Source organism: Artemia franciscana, chromosome 20 (genome assembly GCF_032884065.1).
Source record: "Artemia franciscana chromosome 20, ASM3288406v1, whole genome shotgun sequence".
Lineage (NCBI taxonomy): Eukaryota > Metazoa > Arthropoda > Branchiopoda > Anostraca > Artemiidae > Artemia > Artemia franciscana.
In genome coordinates, this window is record NC_088882.1 from 21357135 (window position 1) to 21376084 (window position 18950).

General features: G+C 35.3%; 1 protein-coding gene and 1 long non-coding RNA gene across 2 annotated transcripts in view; both read left to right on the forward strand.

Moving 5' to 3' along the window:
* The window catches only part of LOC136039892 (decapping and exoribonuclease protein-like), a 34105-nt gene extending 18869 nt beyond the window's left edge, over positions 1-15236 (forward strand). Inside the window, exons 4-5 of the mRNA XM_065723866.1 lie at positions 12379-12514; positions 14974-15236. Coding sequence (XP_065579938.1) covers positions 12379-12514; positions 14974-15162 — 325 coding nt within the window. The 3' untranslated portion in view covers positions 15163-15236. The remainder of the gene's footprint in view (positions 1-12378; positions 12515-14973) is intronic.
* Positions 1-18950, forward strand: part of LOC136039899 (uncharacterized) — a 155850-nt gene that overhangs the window by 23482 nt on the left and 113418 nt on the right. The gene's annotated exons all lie outside the window — the stretch shown is intronic.

Below are 18950 nucleotides of genomic sequence, written 5' to 3' on the forward strand. Positions count from 1 at the left end.
GATCCAGTTGAAACATTTGTATCATAACAATTGTCTTGCAGAGAAAGACTGTTATTTTCTTTTTGCAGAGAAAGACTGAGAAAGACCTCCTTTGCAGAAAGATAGAGAAAGGCGATTTTGAGAGAAAGACTGAGAAAGACAGAGAAAGACTTCCTTTGCAGAGAAAGACTGTTATTTTCATTACGAGAAAGACTCGTAATGGTAAGGTAAGCGACGGTCGGAGCTAAGCCATAGTAAAAGATGGAAATTCTGAGCTCATTGGAATATAAAGATTGCCAAATGGGGATAATATGTTAATCTGAAGCTTGCAAAATTAAAAGAAAATTGCAGCCAACTATTAAACAGTGATCAAAACAAGACTATCCTAGCTCTAATAGTGAAATTCTAAGGGATCATGTAATGTCAGACGTGTCCAGGACACGAAATTATCTGCTCAAACCCCCAGAATGAAACTAAATTATTTTCATAGATTTCTAGGAAATAGTTTAGGAAAGAGCAATCTGGATATTCCAAAATTCAGTGTTTAAAAAAAGAAATTTAGATTTTGATTAAATTTTCATATTTATATGAATATCGGACACGTGTTACAATCATGGTTCTGATTAGCAACACTTGTTGAGGTTCTCACCGACGGCAACACAGGCATGGTTTCCCTTCTGAAGAGTGTAACGGAAAAAAAAGATTATGACAGAGTGAAGACCCACATCCATTGACGTATATGTTTTATACTAGACTGGAGATTAGAGCCATAAGATATCAAAAGCATTGGTATGGTAAAACGAAAATTGAAATAGTAAAAAACTGGTCTTGGATACCTGTTTCCTTATGTACATTATCTATAGTTCGACTTTCTCTGTTTCTTGGGTTGAGAGAAAACACAATGATTCAGCTGCCTGTAATTTGCAAAGCAAAAATTATTACTATCACTTGAAAGCCTTTACATTGCATATAATCTTTTGGTACCCGTTTATATTTGAAGGCGAGTTAGGAGGTAGGCTGGCAAAATTAATTTGTATATAAACATTTATCGCTTGGAAATAGTATTGGAGGAGTCCGACCACCTTGCCAGGTAAGGGCAAGGTGATTCCTCTGATGAGCCCTAATGGAAGGTAACTACTTGGAAATATTTCGTTAGATTTAAGGTGCTTTTGCTTGTAAATTTACAAGGGCTTGCATTTATTAATGGCGGACTTTGCATGGATTTGGACATTTCGATTTGGTTGAGTGTTCGGTTATGCTGTTTTTCGTGGGTAATTGGATAGACAAGTAAGGTTAAGACCTCGTTTAAGTGTTCGTTTATCTCAATTGCTCGATTAGAATGACGGTTCTTTTCTTCTTCTCTTTCTCTTTTTTTTTGCCAAGTAATTACCTCTAAAACATAACAATTCAATTGTATTTCTTAGTTTTTTCCCTTCAAGGGAAGAAGCTTTTAGAACGTAGCAGCTCCAAGCATGGTCTATTCTGGGGTGAAAATTCTTTGGTCGAAAACAGTCCCTCCGCTGGTGCAGGCGAAAGAATCATACTGTTAAATTTTCTCAAAATTTTCATTACTCTTGGGTAGGGTTTTAGCATGGTTAGTTCTTTTCGCCAATCAGCCACATATGAAAGAACCTCTACCTTCACAGTATGTTCATCGTGTTCACGGTTCTCTGAAATATTTGCGGTACGGTAGTTTCTTCGTCACTATTGTCAAAGTATATATCCCAAGAAAAGTAGCTAGCTCTGTCATCGTGTCAGCCTCGTTAACAGCTTTGAGATCTCCAACCTTTCTTGCTTCTACCTAGAATTCAATAGCTACATTCCTACTCATGCTAGGGAAATATTAAGTTTAAAATAAGGATGACTTGAAGTAGTAACAACATAATCTTTTGCATGAAAAGCACTTTGTCCAGGATAGTTGGAAACCTTTCCTCCTGACCCCAAGAAGAGCATATACCAGTGGTTGGCGAAACCTTACTAAATCTGTTAGCTGTTTAAGCTTCTTTTCAAATTCCCTCTGAGGGACATCAAGAGACCGTCATTGGCTCCATGACTTTCATCTATACTTCTTGAAAATCTTCGACATGAAAACCAAACCTAGGCTTCTTTAAAGCATCACAGACATCACGAAGCTTCTATTTTCTTGTAAATATCCATCATATGTTTGACACTATCATAATCCGAATGAGTTGTCACAGGCCTGATGAGGTGTCTATCACCAACCTCTTTGATAGCCACTGCGACGTTTTGAACTCTTGTTGACAACATCCCAGAGTGCAGTATACTTGACGAAAGCAGCATAGTACTGCCACTTATGTGCAACATCATTTACGGCTTTATCACAATCTGTGGATCCAAGGAAGATGAGCGTATGGCTGACACATCTGAAATGAGGAGGCCGTGGGAAATACTCAAAGCATTCTTGCTCACTCCGATTACTAAGAATCTCCAACATTTAAAAGCGAGAATAAGTCATTTTGACACAGCATACGTATTTCGCAATGTCCTTCTATATTCTAACATAACTTGTATCGAAGGGTGTCCAAAATTATTAATTTTTTAATAAAATATAAAATTAGTATCATAATTTTGGAAAAAGAACATGGTCGACGTTCTGGAATAGGTTTTGATCACTATAAGAGGTTGTATTTGCAGGTTGTATAAGAGGTTGTATAAGTAATAAATCATTGTTTATGTGTTTTTTTAGCCTTGGCAATCGACCAATAATAATCTTTGATTTCCATAAAGGGTTGTATCTTAAGAATTTTCGATATCACTAATGAAAAATATTAGACTAATAGCATAGTATGAACTTTCAAAAATAAATCACAGTGTTTAACCTACAGGTGGCAGTAGTATAAGGAAATACAGGAGCTAGACCACATCATTAATCCATTCAATTTACCTAATTTTCAGTCCATTTTACATCATTTCGGTATCAAATATTAAACATATTGAACGTTTTCTATCCCGACATTGAACATAAATACAGGTCCTTGGAAATCAAAGTTTGGACTTTTATACTTTTATATAATGTGAACGCAGAAGCTGAACCAAATCATTAATCAATCCGATTTACCCAATTTTTAATTGAATTCACACCATTTCAAATGAAAATTATCGATATTTTTGCAATTTCCCATCATGAGCTTTAAGATCAAAACAGGTTTTGTGAAATAAGAGTTTGATGCACATTTTACTTATATTCAATACTTTACATATATTACAGATAAAATTTAATAGTTTAATATGATTTAATATTTAGTGGATGGTTCGATATCAATATCTAAATAATTGTTTTTATCTTTTCCCTTTCTTTCAATAACCTTTAAAATCATACCTTTATCTAATTTTTAAATTTGAAATCAGCTACTTTAGAATCAAAACGCCTTGGTGCAACTAGATCAACAATTTCACCTTTAAAATCAATAGTGATAACGATTTTCTTTCCATACTTAGTTGTAACACATTTCATTGCTTTAATTGTATATTCCATTCCAATGTCTAAACCTTCTTTCCTAATAGTTCAATAATATTTATTTTCAATTTTCATTTCACTTAAAAGTTTCTCAATTTATTAATATATGATTTTATAAAAAAAATTTTCAAATTGAAAATAATTTGTATACTAACATATAATTTGATATCAATGACTTCATGATTGCTTTTCTTTCTGAAAATATATGGATCTAATAAAAGTTACTTGATCTAATAAAATTTAATTTCTACATCAATAATTGATCCGTATCGATAAATATTCGATTCATGCTTTGAAAAATCAAAACAAGGGATATAGTGTTTTAAAATCAGTGTAACTTATAGTTGTTCCACTATCAGTATTTTTACGTTTATATCCTACCTGTATCCTAACTTGATAAGCGTTCGAATAATCTTCATGAGCATCACTGAAATCACATTTAGACCTTTTTGTGGATATTTATATCCATTTACTTTCAATTCAGTTCTACTAGTGTTCATATGGTCAAATACCATATTGTTTTGCGTGTAACTGTTATCTTTTTCAGATTTCCGTAACACAACAACAATTTTAGTTGTATATAAGCGTTCACTGACTACAATACATGTTAATTCTTTATCCGTTTTATTATCACTTTTATGAGCGCTACGCGCTTCCCATCTTAATTCAAATGAGCTGCCCTTTCCTAATCCAGCTTTTAACTGTTCCGTCTTCTTCGTTAATCCAGCTTCTAGTTGAGTCGCTATGGATAAACTAGGATGTAATACTGGTAACATCCATGATAAACGTATTACATCTACTTTAAAATTTTGAGCTCCAGATTTTACAATCATATTGGAAAAATTGTTTCTTTTTAATATAATTTGATGTGTAACGCCGCCAAAACATGATTAATATCTTGACAAAATCCAAATAACCGTGGTAATGGTAAATATATACTAACCACGTGACTTTCTTTTGTTTTATTCAATCTTTTAAATAAATCACTATTAAACGCGTGATTTCATTTGGTTGTGATTGTTCCACCACCTGCTGCGACATGGGTAGAAGTGCTGTCAAACTCGTTTTCTGCTTTAAAAGAATAAAAGGAATGGGTTTTATCTTCATACCAGTAGTAGTCGTTATACCGACATAATTAAATACTTTCAGTACATTTTCCATTGATAATATATTCAGCATTTCTGAACAAATTAAATCAATTATTTGTTAAAGTAGCTTCCATAACTTTTCCATAAATGTAACTATCACTTGGAAGAATCCAAAAATCCACATCTTTTAAAATGAAATTATATTTCAATTTTTGAGATACATTCCCATGGGTTTCTCTAATTTCTGTATATTAATGTTTGATTGTAAAATCATCAGTAACAGGCTTTTCAAATGTTTCCCAATAAGGAGTTACAACTTGATTCACTGCCATTAATATACCGAAAAAATTATTCAATAACCTTTAAAATTAATTATTCAATAACCGGATCTTCGACTGTCTCTGAGGGTGTCAACAAGAGCATCACTGGGGATGTAGTTCAAGTCCCTTTCGTAAAATTATTCCATTGAATAAGCTTCTCCTCTGTTCATCAAGATGTTTATTGAAATACCTCTTGATATTATAAATTATATATTTTTAGAGATCTCACATCATTTAACTCGTTTTGATTATAATTTATCCAATCTTTTCCATCTGAGTCTTTCCATCTGAATCTTTTCCATCTTTCAATCTTTTCCATCTGAATCTGAGTTCAAAGTGAACACACCAGGATTAAATTGGATATTTTATGAACTTATTAATTCAGTAAGCCCTTTTTAGCTTAAGAATTGTGAACTATTTCAACACTCGGCTATAAGCTCTCATCGAATGGGAATTAGTTCATTATAATTCAAGGTTTCGCAATAACTGGTTAAGGATAAAGTGACGTGTAACCTTGACCTACATAAGAGGATTATCAAAAGAACTATTTGTGCATGAATTGTAGAAAAAATTGAACCAGCGTGATGCCTGTTACCAGTGACGATAATCCTGTCCTTGTTTATTCGCCGGTATTGAATTTTTTACAGAGCAATTTGCTAATTGGAGCAGAGGATGACGTGATTAAAAGGCATGGAGTGGAGTTTTTTGACTCTAATTCGGTCAAGGTGGCAAAGACGTTATTGTGGCAGCTTTGTCCGGGTCATGAAGATTGTCCTATTTGGAAGGGAACTAATGCATTGGTTAGCCATTTCAGCGTCATAATTACTTTATTAAAATCTCTTGACGAGACTGACACTGATGTTCCGACATTCGTCATAAAGCGTCCTACGGAAGTACCCTGCGTCCCTGCCACTGCCTACACCTCTTTATTCTCAAAATTTAATGAGCTCCATCAAGTTGTTTTGGGAATGTCCTCATAACTTGACAATTATGAATTGAGCTTCCCCCAATTACCCAAGCCGGCTTCAGTGCTAGATTCGCATGCAACAGTTATCGTCTCAAAGGTTCCGGACGCCTTATCTAACCCTCTTAAGCGAAAAGCTGCTATAGACCAAATTACTGGACATGAATTAGCACGTAGCGTAAAGCCCATCAATGACAAGTGGTATATTAATATGGACAAGTCTGCTACGGAGGACTTCTGCTCGTCAATCCAGAACATAATCTCCGGTACTACAACAAAAGTGGTTTCCAAGCGGTTTTTTGGTATATCACGTAATATTCCTACCGACGTTGACATTACGGTACTCGGAAGCCAACACGGTATCATAGATGCTAAGAGATTGGGCCTATCTAAGTCTGTGAAAATCGAGTTTTTGGATTCTTTTGCGCAATCTATGTTTTTCAAGCATGGCCTCAGAGTGGGTTATGAAATTTTTCCTGTTTACGAGTTTAAGGACCTACCCAAATGCTGTTTTAAATGCCGATCACTAGACCATCTACAGTACTCTTGTCCCAGCGTTCTCCCGAAATATGCTCGTTGTGGAGGGCCACACATATCAACAAAAGATGAGCCATGCATTGCTGATCCCAATTGCGCAAATTGTGGCCAAAAACACCCTTTTTATAGCTTTTCCTGCCCCGTTATTAAGAATCGAATAAAGTGCAAATCCACCTTTCAACCATGAGTGCATCAATCTCAGTTATTTCGTTCAATATAAATGGCACCAAAGATAAGGATTTTGTTATTGATGAGTTGTACGGTTCCTACGATTTGGTATGTTTCCAGGAGCATCTTCTCACTGCTTCAAGTTTGAATTTTTTGCGTCGAAGTCAGCATCATACTGCATTCCTGAGTCCAGCAAAAGCTACTGGCGGTCGCCCTTCCGGTGGACTGGCCTGTGTCTTTAAACGGGACATTCATCTACCCTCCCCAGTACTCTTCTACTCCGACGAATTTTTTTTGGCTGTGCGTGTCGGCAGTATTGTATTTATAAACTCTTATCTCCCATATGAAGGATACTCGATCAGATCCTTAACTTAATTCAGAAAGGCGTGTGGTCTGCTTAAGAATCTTGTGAATCAGGTACTGTTAAACTCTCTACAGTATATAATAATTGGGGACCTAAATACTAATATTAATCGATCTTCTGTGAGAAGGGAACTGCTTTTTGAGTGTCTTCCTTCATACCGCGTTGTGCCCAAATCCCACAATCTTTCATATGTTCATCATTCTGGAAGCACAAGTGATATTGACCATATTATTTTCTCTCCTGGTATCATCTCTTCTTCTGCTTCTGTTCATGTTAACGAGCAAGATACTGACCACATGCTAATTTCAGCGACATTTACGATGGATATTGATCTATCGGAAACCAATTGCTCGCGAGAAAAATCGAAGTGGTTTGAAAAAAGTAATTGGAGCAAAGCCAATATACCGCACTACATCCCTACCTTGACAACCCTTCTTTCTACCATACGTATTCCATATCATCTTCTTCAGCGCCAGGTACCTACGAATGGTAAAGCCGATATTGACTGTTATTATAACCAACTTGTGATGCGTATGAAAAGGGCAGAAGAAGCTGCCGTACCTCGACAACGTATTCGTAAAAGAACACAAAAACATATCTGGTCAATGGACCCTTGTTTAAAGTCGATAAAAAATAAAGCAAAATTATGGCTACAGATATGGAATGAATGTGGTCGGCCAAGTTCTGGGTGTGTCGCTGATATCTAACGTAAAACTAAAACCAATTATAAACGTTATCTTAGGTCGGCACGTTACCGCGGTTTGGATTTCCCTGTAAGTAGGGAGGATTGGCGAAAAGTGATCAATTCTGACAAGATAAATGATGAAACTATGACAAGTAATTGCCTTCCAACTTCAGCTTGGAATAAAAATTATTCTTCGATTTTTTCAGTGATTAATTATTCACTGCATTCTGTGTATACTCGCCTTCTTACCCCCCTCTTTAGTACAACGTTTTCGCAACGCCATATAGTGCCCATATCTTTTTCTTCCGTAATTAATGCTGTTAAAAGTTTAAAATCTAATTCAATAGACAAGGATGGTATTTCTAAGATGCATATGCCGATTGAATGCACCCCCCTTATATCTCACTTTCAGCTTCTTTTTCAAATGTGTCTATGTACTTCATACGTACCTGAGAGTTTTCTGTGTGGCACTGTTTCGTCAATTTTAAAAAGGGGAAAGTCACCGATTGATTGTTCTTGCTATCGACCTATTACTGTATCTTGTAATATTAGTAAGGTTTTTGAGTATATCCTTCTACCATTTTTGACTAAAAATATTATTGAGGATGAGAACCAATTTGGTTTTCGGAGTGGGGTGGGTTGTCAGCATGCGCATAAGATTCTGTATTCTCTATTGGCTGATAATTCTTCCAAGGGAAATGGTCTTTATATTTGTGCTTTGGATCTTTCGAAAGCGTTTGATAGTGTGGTCCATAGTCAGCTCATTTTTCCCTTGTATAATTCCGGGGTCAATCTCTCTATTATAATGCTTCTTAGGTTTTGGTATTCAAATTCGTTTCTTCAATTCGGATCTGCTTCAGACACTATTATAAGAATGCGAAGAGGTGTTAGGCAGGGTGGTGTTCTGTCCCCTACGCTTTTTAAGATTTGTATTTCTAGTGTGCTGGCTAAGATTTCAGTTACATACCTTTCTGGTCTTGCGGATGTTTCTTATCTTGCGTATGCTGACGACTTGCTTCTGATTAGCCGTTCCAAAAAGGGTCTTTCCAATATGGTCTCTATAGTTTCTGATGCTTTCTCTGATATTGGCCTTTCAATTAATATAGATAAATGTGAGTTTCTTCCCTATAACTGTATTACTGCTACTCTCCTTCACTGTAATAACTTCACTATCCCGCTTGTTGATTGTATTCGCTGGATTGGTATCTCTATTACTAACAATCTTTCGAGCTTACGTCAGCGTACTGTTTGTGATATAAGTAAAAAGATTCAGATTGGTTATGTAAAATTCGTTCCAAATAGAGGGAAGTTTAATAGACGTACGCTGGCTAAACTTTATTCTACTTTCTGTGATCATTCTGTCCTTTATGCTTCAGGTCTTTTCCCCCTTCTTAATAATGATAATTTAAAAAGAATTCGGATAAATTATTTCAAATTTTGCAAATTTCTTCTGTATCTTCCACCTTGGACAAAAAACCGGACTCTTGTTAGAAAATTTTCAGTTCCTGACATAACTTTAAAGTTGGAGATTCTCCACAGACAACTCTCCAGTACAGCTTCTGCGCGCCTATCCCCTCACCACCGTCTTATCCGTTTTTTTCGTTGATTTTGTGTATGTATTTGTTTTTCTCTTTGTGTTTTTTGAATTTCATTTTTTGTGTGTATCTAATGTTCATTTTTTTTTTCATAGTTCGTTATTTTGTGTGTTTATTTAATTTTTTGTATTAACGTAAAAATTTCTATTGTCATTACTTTTCATTTTTTGTATGTTTTGCTTTTTTTGTGTGTATTTAATTGTTTGTACTCCACATTTTAATACTATAGTGTTGTTGTGGGTATGAAATAAATTATTATTATTATTATTATATTCAATCGCTCTATTTTTAAATGATTTCAGTCGCGCTCTATGTTTAAATAATTCCTGTCGACGTTTAATCATAGTGTTATACATGGAATAAGCTTCATTTTTTATATTTTTTATGGGCGTCTTGAATAATTGAGAATTGACGATATTTTTGTATGAAACTGCCGATCTCACTACCATACTGTATTATATACAATAATTTTTCGTCGTTCATCAAAATTTTTTATAGATAAATTTTACTAAATAATTTCATTAAGTTTTTTCAAATCCAAAAACATATTCAATATTTTCTACATAGAGATCAATTAACCAACCTAATTGATCAGTTATAGTCATCTTTAGCGCGTTGATATATTCGTTTTGCTTGATTGGAAGATATTGCCTTTCTATAGGAATCTCACAGAGTAGCGTTCCGTGTTCTGTTTTTGGAGCGAAACTCCAGATCACATCAGAGGTTGTATTCCCATTTACAATTTAACTACCCACTAATGAGCTGTGAATATGTATTTTATCAACATTTCTTGTAGTATTAGGAACTTTAGTAGCCTCATTATATTTGCTACTTAGTTCAGCTCCATTTTCAAATCTTAAAAATAAAACACAAATCACTATTAAACCGAATTTATTAAGAAAATAATTAAGAGAGAGAGAATAATTCTCTTTCAAAATAATAGTAAACTTCATTGTTACTAGATTGGATGATATACTGATTGGACATCGATCTAGGGATGAATTGAAATGACGAGTTAAGAAATAATTTAAACCTTCTTCATCATACAATCTATTAGGTATAACAACGTTTACCCATTCATCATTATTTTTCCCCCTATATTCAGACATATTGTTTTTCAATTAATCACTAATGTACCATAGTGTACATTGAGTTGAAGCTATTTCATAATCAGTTGATCTAACATGATTGGATTACTTATATAGGACTATTAGATTTCACGTTTGTTACCACTAAAAATAATCAAAATCGTTTATTAGAAACGTATTTTTCCTCATAAAATTCAAATTCTGAGATAGTTGTTGTAAATAGTATTATAGTCATTTTTCTTAATAATATTATTTTGGAGTAATGGATCGAGCAAGTTAATAGCTTCATTTGTCACTTCATCAGATGTATTTCCAGCAGCTCTGATACCTAGCAAACTATATAATTCTTCAATCATGTCATTTGCATTCATGTAAATCCCAGTACCTTGTTGTGAATGTATTTAATTTAATAACTTTTAACCTTCTTCTGTAGATTTTTACGAACTGAGACTTTTTCTAATTCACTAGATTTCACACCGTTCATCTTTCCTCCATATCTTTGATTAAGCGTTCCTGATTCATCTATAGCCTATTTTAAATATTGATAATTTTCGAAATAAAAGCTAGGCGTTTCAAAATCGAATTCTCTTAGGATCATGGTCCTTATTGATTTATCTCTAAAGTTCATCATCTATCCAAGAATCGACATTAGTAATGGAATTTAGCTTATTCGGGGGTAAAATAGCTTGACTAGAGTGAGCTTGATTGCTTGCTTGAAAACTCATCAGTAATCATATTTGTATTTTTATCTTCTGCTTCAACGATTGGAGCACCCAACTTGTCAGCCTAGTCACGAAATCCAGCTTGCTCTAAGGCACGTTCTTGAACTATATTTCTTTATGTTTCTCCTCTTTTCACTATACTCGCTAATAATTTATTCAACTTTATAGGATCCATTTATAGAATGAAAGTTTTTATTGAATAACTTTCGAGATTTCTTTTTCTTAAAAACCACCAATTATGAGTTCATTGGTTTTATTCGGCAATTCATACGTTAGAGGGGTTGTATGTTTCACTGCTGCTATTTGAATCACCTCAATTGTGTGATTTGGTAGGTAGCCTCTATTAAAAACATCGTTACTTTTATTAATTCAAACCAAATCACCAACATTGAATTCGTTTATGGATGATTTTTGAACTTCGACATCAGGAAATAAATTAGTGTTGTTTTCATTTCCTTTTTACTCGCTTCTGTTGGTTTCATTTTGATGGATCGATGGTAAGAATTGTTATAAGTGTCAATGAAAGAGGGTAATACATCTATTCAACGTTTTACGTTGTTACGAGTAAAAATATTTCCACAACTTCAGGAAACTCTTAAGGACGCCCGGACAAAATTACAAACTCAGATTAGGGCAGTGGTTCCTGGCTCCTAATTGAACTGATTTTAGGCCATGCTCCACAGAGGCGTTCCTAAAATCCTGATGCCCTCTCGTGATATCTAAATTTTGTTATTCAAAGTCTTACGTGTATTTACCTAAAGGAAGATTAAAAGGCTGTTAACTTGGTGTCTTTTTTCGGATCCCCCTCTAGGTATTTTTTGTTCTAAACAAAAAATTGTAAATAAGCAACCTCTTTTACACAATATATGACTTAATTGCATTACTATCATGTATATTTTTTACTCTTTAAATGAATATGAATGTGATGTTAATCACATGAAGTATGTTTTTTTCGCAAATAAGGCTCTACTAAAGCACAGTCAGCCGAAGGGTGCACTTCCTGCCCATGACTCACAAAAATATTGCCATGTCTCGCCAGTGGTGCCTGTGGCCAACGTTGGGAATCGTTGGATTAGAGCCAACCGAGCGGAAAGCTCCAGTTGCCCTGAGGATAACTCACTGCTTAAGGTGCTTCTCCAAAATTTAAGATGTAGAATAACTCGATACTTCTTGTACACGGTGTGACTCACCCTTATATCGATATCAATTTTGTATTAATAGTTTTCTACCTAGACCATACTAATGGCCCTAAGCCATTTAAATATTCTTTTTTTTAGAGAGAGAGAGGGAGTATATTTCTTGACGAAAACTGAACAACGCAATATAAAAATTCGTCAATAAGCCGGCTTATCTTTAAACTCCGTAACTGCTCTCTAAGTTTTTTTTTTAGGTTTAAACTACTAAAATGGTGGGCGCAATCATTTCTTGTTGGGATTCCAAAAATTATTTGTGGCTGGAGGAACCATGATGGAATCGTTAGTTCTGTAGAAGAATTTGCTACATCAGCAATTCCTGGAAAAGGCAAGGTATGAATTAAAAAATTACGGTTTCAATATTCCGCAATTTTAATTGGAAATAATTGTGACTTTTGATTTATTTTTCAATTTTACTTGTCAGAGAAAATTTTAACATATTTTAAAAATTTAACATCCCGTTCGCGTTCTTATGCTTCAAAGCTCAGAAATGAAGATAACAAAAGAGTATACCGATGAAATTGAAGGACGGTTTTTACTCTTCAGGGGAAGTGAAACTTAATTCAAATATAAGTCAAACTTAAAGGAACAGAAATTAACTCAAATATATTCTTATTTCATTGAACACAATTTTCTATTAGATTCATTTATAACTTTCATATTAGTTCTACTTTTTAGAGGGGCTTTTCTTTGCCACAGTTTCTCCTTTTTATCCCATTCCATTTATAAGTAAATCGACAAAAACTTTAAGTCTAATTTAGATGTTTGAAATATTCTATTTAGTTGGTGCTAGGGTTGTTGAAATGACTAGTTAAAAAACATATCTATATAAATGATAAAAAATACTTTTTAGTTGATTTTCGACAACTTTTAAAGAAATGGATTTATAAGGCAGAAATAATGATGATGAGAAATTATTGCGTGTTGTACAAAGTGAAACTGAATGAAACCAATTGGAATCAAATCTGTCTTGTAACATTTAATATAATTTTACTATACTGTAAGGGGTACCTTTTCGCCACTATATTTTTGTTTTTACTCCATCTGATTCAATAGTAAATTGATATCGATTTAAAACCTTAAATAGTTCATCCTGAGTTTTTGAAACAATCTGTATAGTTTTGTGTCGCAATTTTTGGATTGACGAACTCTTTAGTGTTCGTCAATCTAAATCAATTTTGAAAAACTGATTTTCAGAATCAAATAAAGACGTACCCGTTATCAAATTACTCACACAAATTGCAAAATTGTGTGGTTTCGCACATGGAAACTTGAAATATCCACAGGTTTCATGGACAATCTGAATATGAAGCTGCCATTTTCATTAAGAAAATACCTTTTTTGGAGAATGTTCCCACCCTTTTTTAAAATTGTGCGAATTTTCTAAGGCTAGTAACTTTTTATGAGGAATTTCAAATTTAATGTTTTGAAAACTGATGACATCTCCATGAGACGCATAAATAATATTTATAATTCGCAATAACCTACTGATAAAGGACACCATGTTTTTTATGGCCTCAATGCGTATGTACCCTATGGATTATATTTTCTATGTGCCCCTGATCTGTTTTTTCTGTCTGTACCTGTGCTGTATATGCTTAAGAAATGGTTTGTTTGTAAAAAATAATTTCTAACATGGTTATGACTTTTTATTCTCAAGGAATACGGTGCAATGATTCGAATCACATATTTGGAATTACTGTAAAAAGGTGATTCTTTTGATATATTATTATCAAAGTTCTATTTTTTTAAGTTTTGGTTACTGTTGAAACATGTCTTTCTCTAAATTCAGTTCATCACCACAATCTGTTTGAATATACTTTTTGATAATCAAGCTAACTGTATCCTAGAACGGGAGACGGCGTTCACCCCTTTCCCGACAATTCCTCCACACACGCAAAATTGAGCAGCGAAAAAGAGAAAGTGAAACATAGGTCCCTATCTTAAAACGTCGATAAGCTGTCCTTAGGGGCAAAAGGACCAGATATCAGAAACAGTTTAAGGATAGGGGCTCACTGGTTTCCAAGTACTTCTGCCTTATAAAAATAGGACTAGAGTTCTCAGTTTCTGACCGAATGAGCATCTTCCGAAGTTTCTACGAACATGAGGGGGAGGTGGGGATGAGGAAGGGGCATTCCCCTCCTATACGAAATAAATTCTGCTCATTTTGTGGTTTAATGTTATTCTTTACTTTCATAATACATTAAAAACTCATTCAATAGTTGAAGAGCAGACTAGATCTTATAAAGGGCACTGGAACTTTCGATTTCCCATTGAATGAGCCCTCTTCAAAATTTATTCAACCGCCCTTCCCATAAAACCCCTATATTTTGTTCCTGTGAAAAAATTCTAATACATTGAGCCTTAATGGCTCTTTAGGCAACGTTATTAGGATTGCCTTTGACTTAAACAGTTGAGTAGAATATTAATCATGGCTTGATGGCAACTTGATTTTAATTCTTGATCTGCCATCAAGTCAAATTCTTGAGTTGCCATCAAGTCATGACTAATTGGAAAAAAAATACACGACAGATAATCTGAAAGAGAAGGCAAAGCTGGCATAAGCCGTTTCTCAGAAGTGTATATAAATGTTGTGATTTCACTTGTTGATAGATAATCCATCATCTGCCCATCCTAGGGCAGAACTAAGGTAGATAGGCATGAAATAAGGGTGATTCAAATAGTCTATGAGGTATGTATTGAAAATTGATAATTGAAAACACACTTTTTGTTCTTTGTAGTTGCTCTGGGATTCCTGGGATGCATTTAAGCTCTTTAATTTTTATTTCTAGGATTTATGGAGCGGCAATGCTTGTATCAACTTCCTGCATGATATTTTACATTTTATAAAAGCAGAGCTTGACAACCTGGGTGATCTAGAAGGAGGTACGATTGAATGGTCTCCAAGAAGACCAGTTATGTTTAAGAAACTCCCCAGAGATACTAAATCATCAGTTCTACCTCACTGGTTTATCGAATAGTGATTTTTGTTATGCATATACACTTAAATTTTCTTTTTACAATTCGAATATACAAAACACCTACTGTTATAGAACTGTTCGTGACAAAGTGTTTAGTAGTTACTAAGCTATGAAGATCCGTATGTTTTGAAAGATAATGGCATATTTTATTTACTGTCTTTAGGTTAGGGAGGAGGGCAAGAGCAAAGACGTTCACTGGCGAGAATATTGAAGAAAAGGTCCTCTTCCCTCTCTCCTCTTCAACGTGAAAATCAAATTTCCCCGAAGAATTAAGCAAATGATTGAAAGGATTATTAGTTTAGATATAGTAGCTAGCACATATTACGTAAACTAGGGTTTGGTTTAGGGATGGGTAAAGGGTTGGGGGAGGGGGTTCAGACTCCATCCCAACTAAAATTAGTTCAACATACCCTTTACTAAAGAAAAACTAGGAATGCTGGAGCCTAAATATGAAAATTTCGACCCCCCCCCCTATGTTACGATTCCTAGAGGTTTATCCTTTTGATTGCTAGATATCTGCGCATGGGAGAGGTTAGAAGATTTCATCTTTGCTGAGATTGATACAGAGCATATGTATAGATAATACATATGTTAATCTATAGATATTGCAAAATCAAATAGTTGTACTGGCTAAATTCTCCACTGATAATTATAAAATGTTTTTATGAGGTGGTCAAGGACAACAGAACATCCTGGTATAAAAAAGGAGAAGAGGAGAATGATGGATTTACCATTTTCCATCAGAATATAAATCGAAATTCAACATGTGTTCGAAATTACCACTACTGCTTAAAATTCATTTGTTAATTTCATATGTTGTAAATTTGCTGAATCACTCATTGAAAAAGGAATAACAAAGCGGTGAAGCTAAAGCATAAAAACGTGTCAAATATTATGAGCTAATATCCAGAGCTCCTTTTCAGTGAAAAAGCAAGAAAAAGGAAAGAACAGCTGCATTATAATTTACAGCAAAATGATAAAAAACTCTAACAAACAAAAACCCAAACTTCTACAGCTCAAAGTACTGAAAAGAAGGATTGCATGCTCTTCTAAATCCAAGAGAAGCATGTCATCTTACTTTTTGGCAATTCCAATTGTAGAACGTAAGTTTGTGAAGATGCAAATGTTTGTTTTATTCTTTTTTGCTGTTTTTCTATTACTTAAAATATTTTTTTCCCTGTTCCTCTATTAAACAAGAGCTAATAGCTCATATGGCACTTGTGACGAGGCAAGAAGAGCTAAGAGCCAAGAGATCATGCCAAGAGCCAAGAACTCTGAGTCACGATGTCCTTCTAAATATCAAAATTCATTAAGATCCGATCACCCACTCGTATGTTATAAATACATAATTTTTGTCCTCTCCCTTTAGCCCCCCAGATGGTCGAATCTGGGAAAACGACGTAATCAAGTCAATTTGTGCAGCTCCCTGACACGCCTACAAATTTTCATCGTCCTAGCACGTCCAGAAGCACCAAACTCGCCAAATCACTAAATCCCTGCCCCCAAATCCCCCAAAGAGAGCGAATCCAGTTCGGTTCCGTTAATCACGTATCAAGGATATTTGCTTATTCTATCCACCAAGCTTCATCCCGATTCCTCCACTCCAAGTGTTTTCCAAGATATCCCCCTCCAACTCCCCCCAATGTCAAAAGGTCTTGTCGGGATGTGAAATAAGAGCTCTGAGACATGAATTCCTTCTAAATATCAAATTTCATTAAGATCCGATCACCTATTCGTAAAATAAAAATACCCCAATTTTCACGTTTTCCAAGAATTCTGGTTTCCCCCTCCAACTCCCCCCAATGTCACAGGATCTGGTCGGAATTTAAAATTAGAGCTTTAAAGCACAAGATCCTTCTAAATATCAAATTTCATTAAGATCTGGTCACCCTTTTGTAAGTTACAAATACCTCAATTTTCAAAATTACCCCCCCCCCCCCCCAACTCCACCAAAGAGTGCAGATCCGGTCCGATTATGTCAATCACGTGTCTTAGACAGGTTTTTATTCTTCCCATCCAGTTTCATCCTGATCTCACCGCTTTAAGTATTTTCTAAGATTTCCGGTTCCCCTCAACTGCCCCCCCCCCCAATTACGATGGATCCGGTTGAGATTTAAAATAAGAGATCTGTCCTTCTAAATATAAAGTTTCGTGAAGATCCGATCACTCGTTCTTAAGTTAAAAATACGTCATTTTTTCTATTTTTTTTTTTCAGAATTAACCCCTCCCCCCAATAGAGCGGATCCGTTCCAATTATGTAAATAAAGTATCTAAGACTTCTGCTTATTTTTCCCACCAAGTTTCACCCCGATCCCTCCAATCTAAGCGTTGTCCATGATTTTAGGTTCCCCCACCCCAAACTCCCCCCCAATGTCACCAGATCCAGTCGGGACTTAAAATAAGAGCTTTGAGATACGATATTCTTCTAAATACCAAATTTAATAGAGATCCGATAACCCGTTCGTAAGTTAAAATACCTCATTTTTCTAATTTTTCAGAATTAACCCCCCCCTCCCAAGCTACTCAAAAGAGAGCGGATCCGTTCCGGTTATGTCAATCATGTATCTAAGACTTCTGCTTATTTTTCCACCAAGTTTCATCTCGATCCCTCCACTCTAAGTGTTTTCCAAGTTTCAGGTTTCCCCCTCCCAACTCGCCTCCCATGTCACCAGATCCCGTCGAGATTCAAAATAAGGGCTCTGACACACGATATCCTTCTAAATATCAAATTTCATTGAGATCCGATAACCCGTTCGTAAGTTAAAAATACCTCATTTTTTCTAATTTTTCAGAATTAACCCCCCCCCAACTACCCCAAAGAGAGCGGATCCGCTCCGGTTACGTCAATCATGTATCTAGGACTTGTGCTTATTTTTCCCACCAAGTTTCATCCCGATCCCTGCACTCTAAGTGTTTTCCAAGTTTCAGGTTTCCCCCTCCCAACTCTCCCCCCCCCAATATCACCAGATGTATTCAGGATTTAAAATAAGAGCTCTGAGACACGATATCCTTCTAAATATTTTTTCAAATTTTTCAGAATGAACCCCCCCAAACCAACTACCCCAAAGAGAGCAGATCTGTTCCAATTATGTCAATCATGTATCTAGGACTTTTGCTTATTTTTACCACCAAGTTTCATCCCGATCCCTCCACTCTAAGTATTTTCCAAGTTTTAGGTTTCCCCCTCCCAACTCCCCCCAATGTCACCAGATCTGTTCGGGATTTAAAATAAGAGCTCTGAGACACGATATCCTTCTAAATATCAAATTTCATTGGGATCCGATCACCCGTTCGTAAGTTAAAAATACCTCATTTTTTTCTAATTTGTCAGAATTAACCCCCCTCCCCCAACTACCCCAAAGATAGTGGATCCGTTCCGATTATGTCAATCATGTATCTAGGACTTGTGCTTATTTTTCCCACCAAGTTTCATCCCGATCCCTCCACTCTAAGTATTTTCCAACTTTTAGGTTTCTCCCTCCCAAATCCCCCCCCAATGTCACCAGATCCGGTCGGGATTTAAAATAAGAGCTCTGAGACACGATATCATTCTAAATATCAAATTTCATTGAGATCCGACCACCCGTTCGTAAGTTAAAAATACTTCATTTTTTCTAATTTTTCAGAATTAACCCCCCCCCTCAACTACCCCAGAGAGAGCGGATCCATTCCGGTTATGTCAATCATGTATCTAGGACTTGTGCTTATTTTTCCCACCAAGTTCCATCCCGATCCCTCCACTCTAAGCGTTTCCAAAGATTTTAGGTTTCCTCCTCCCAACTCCCCCC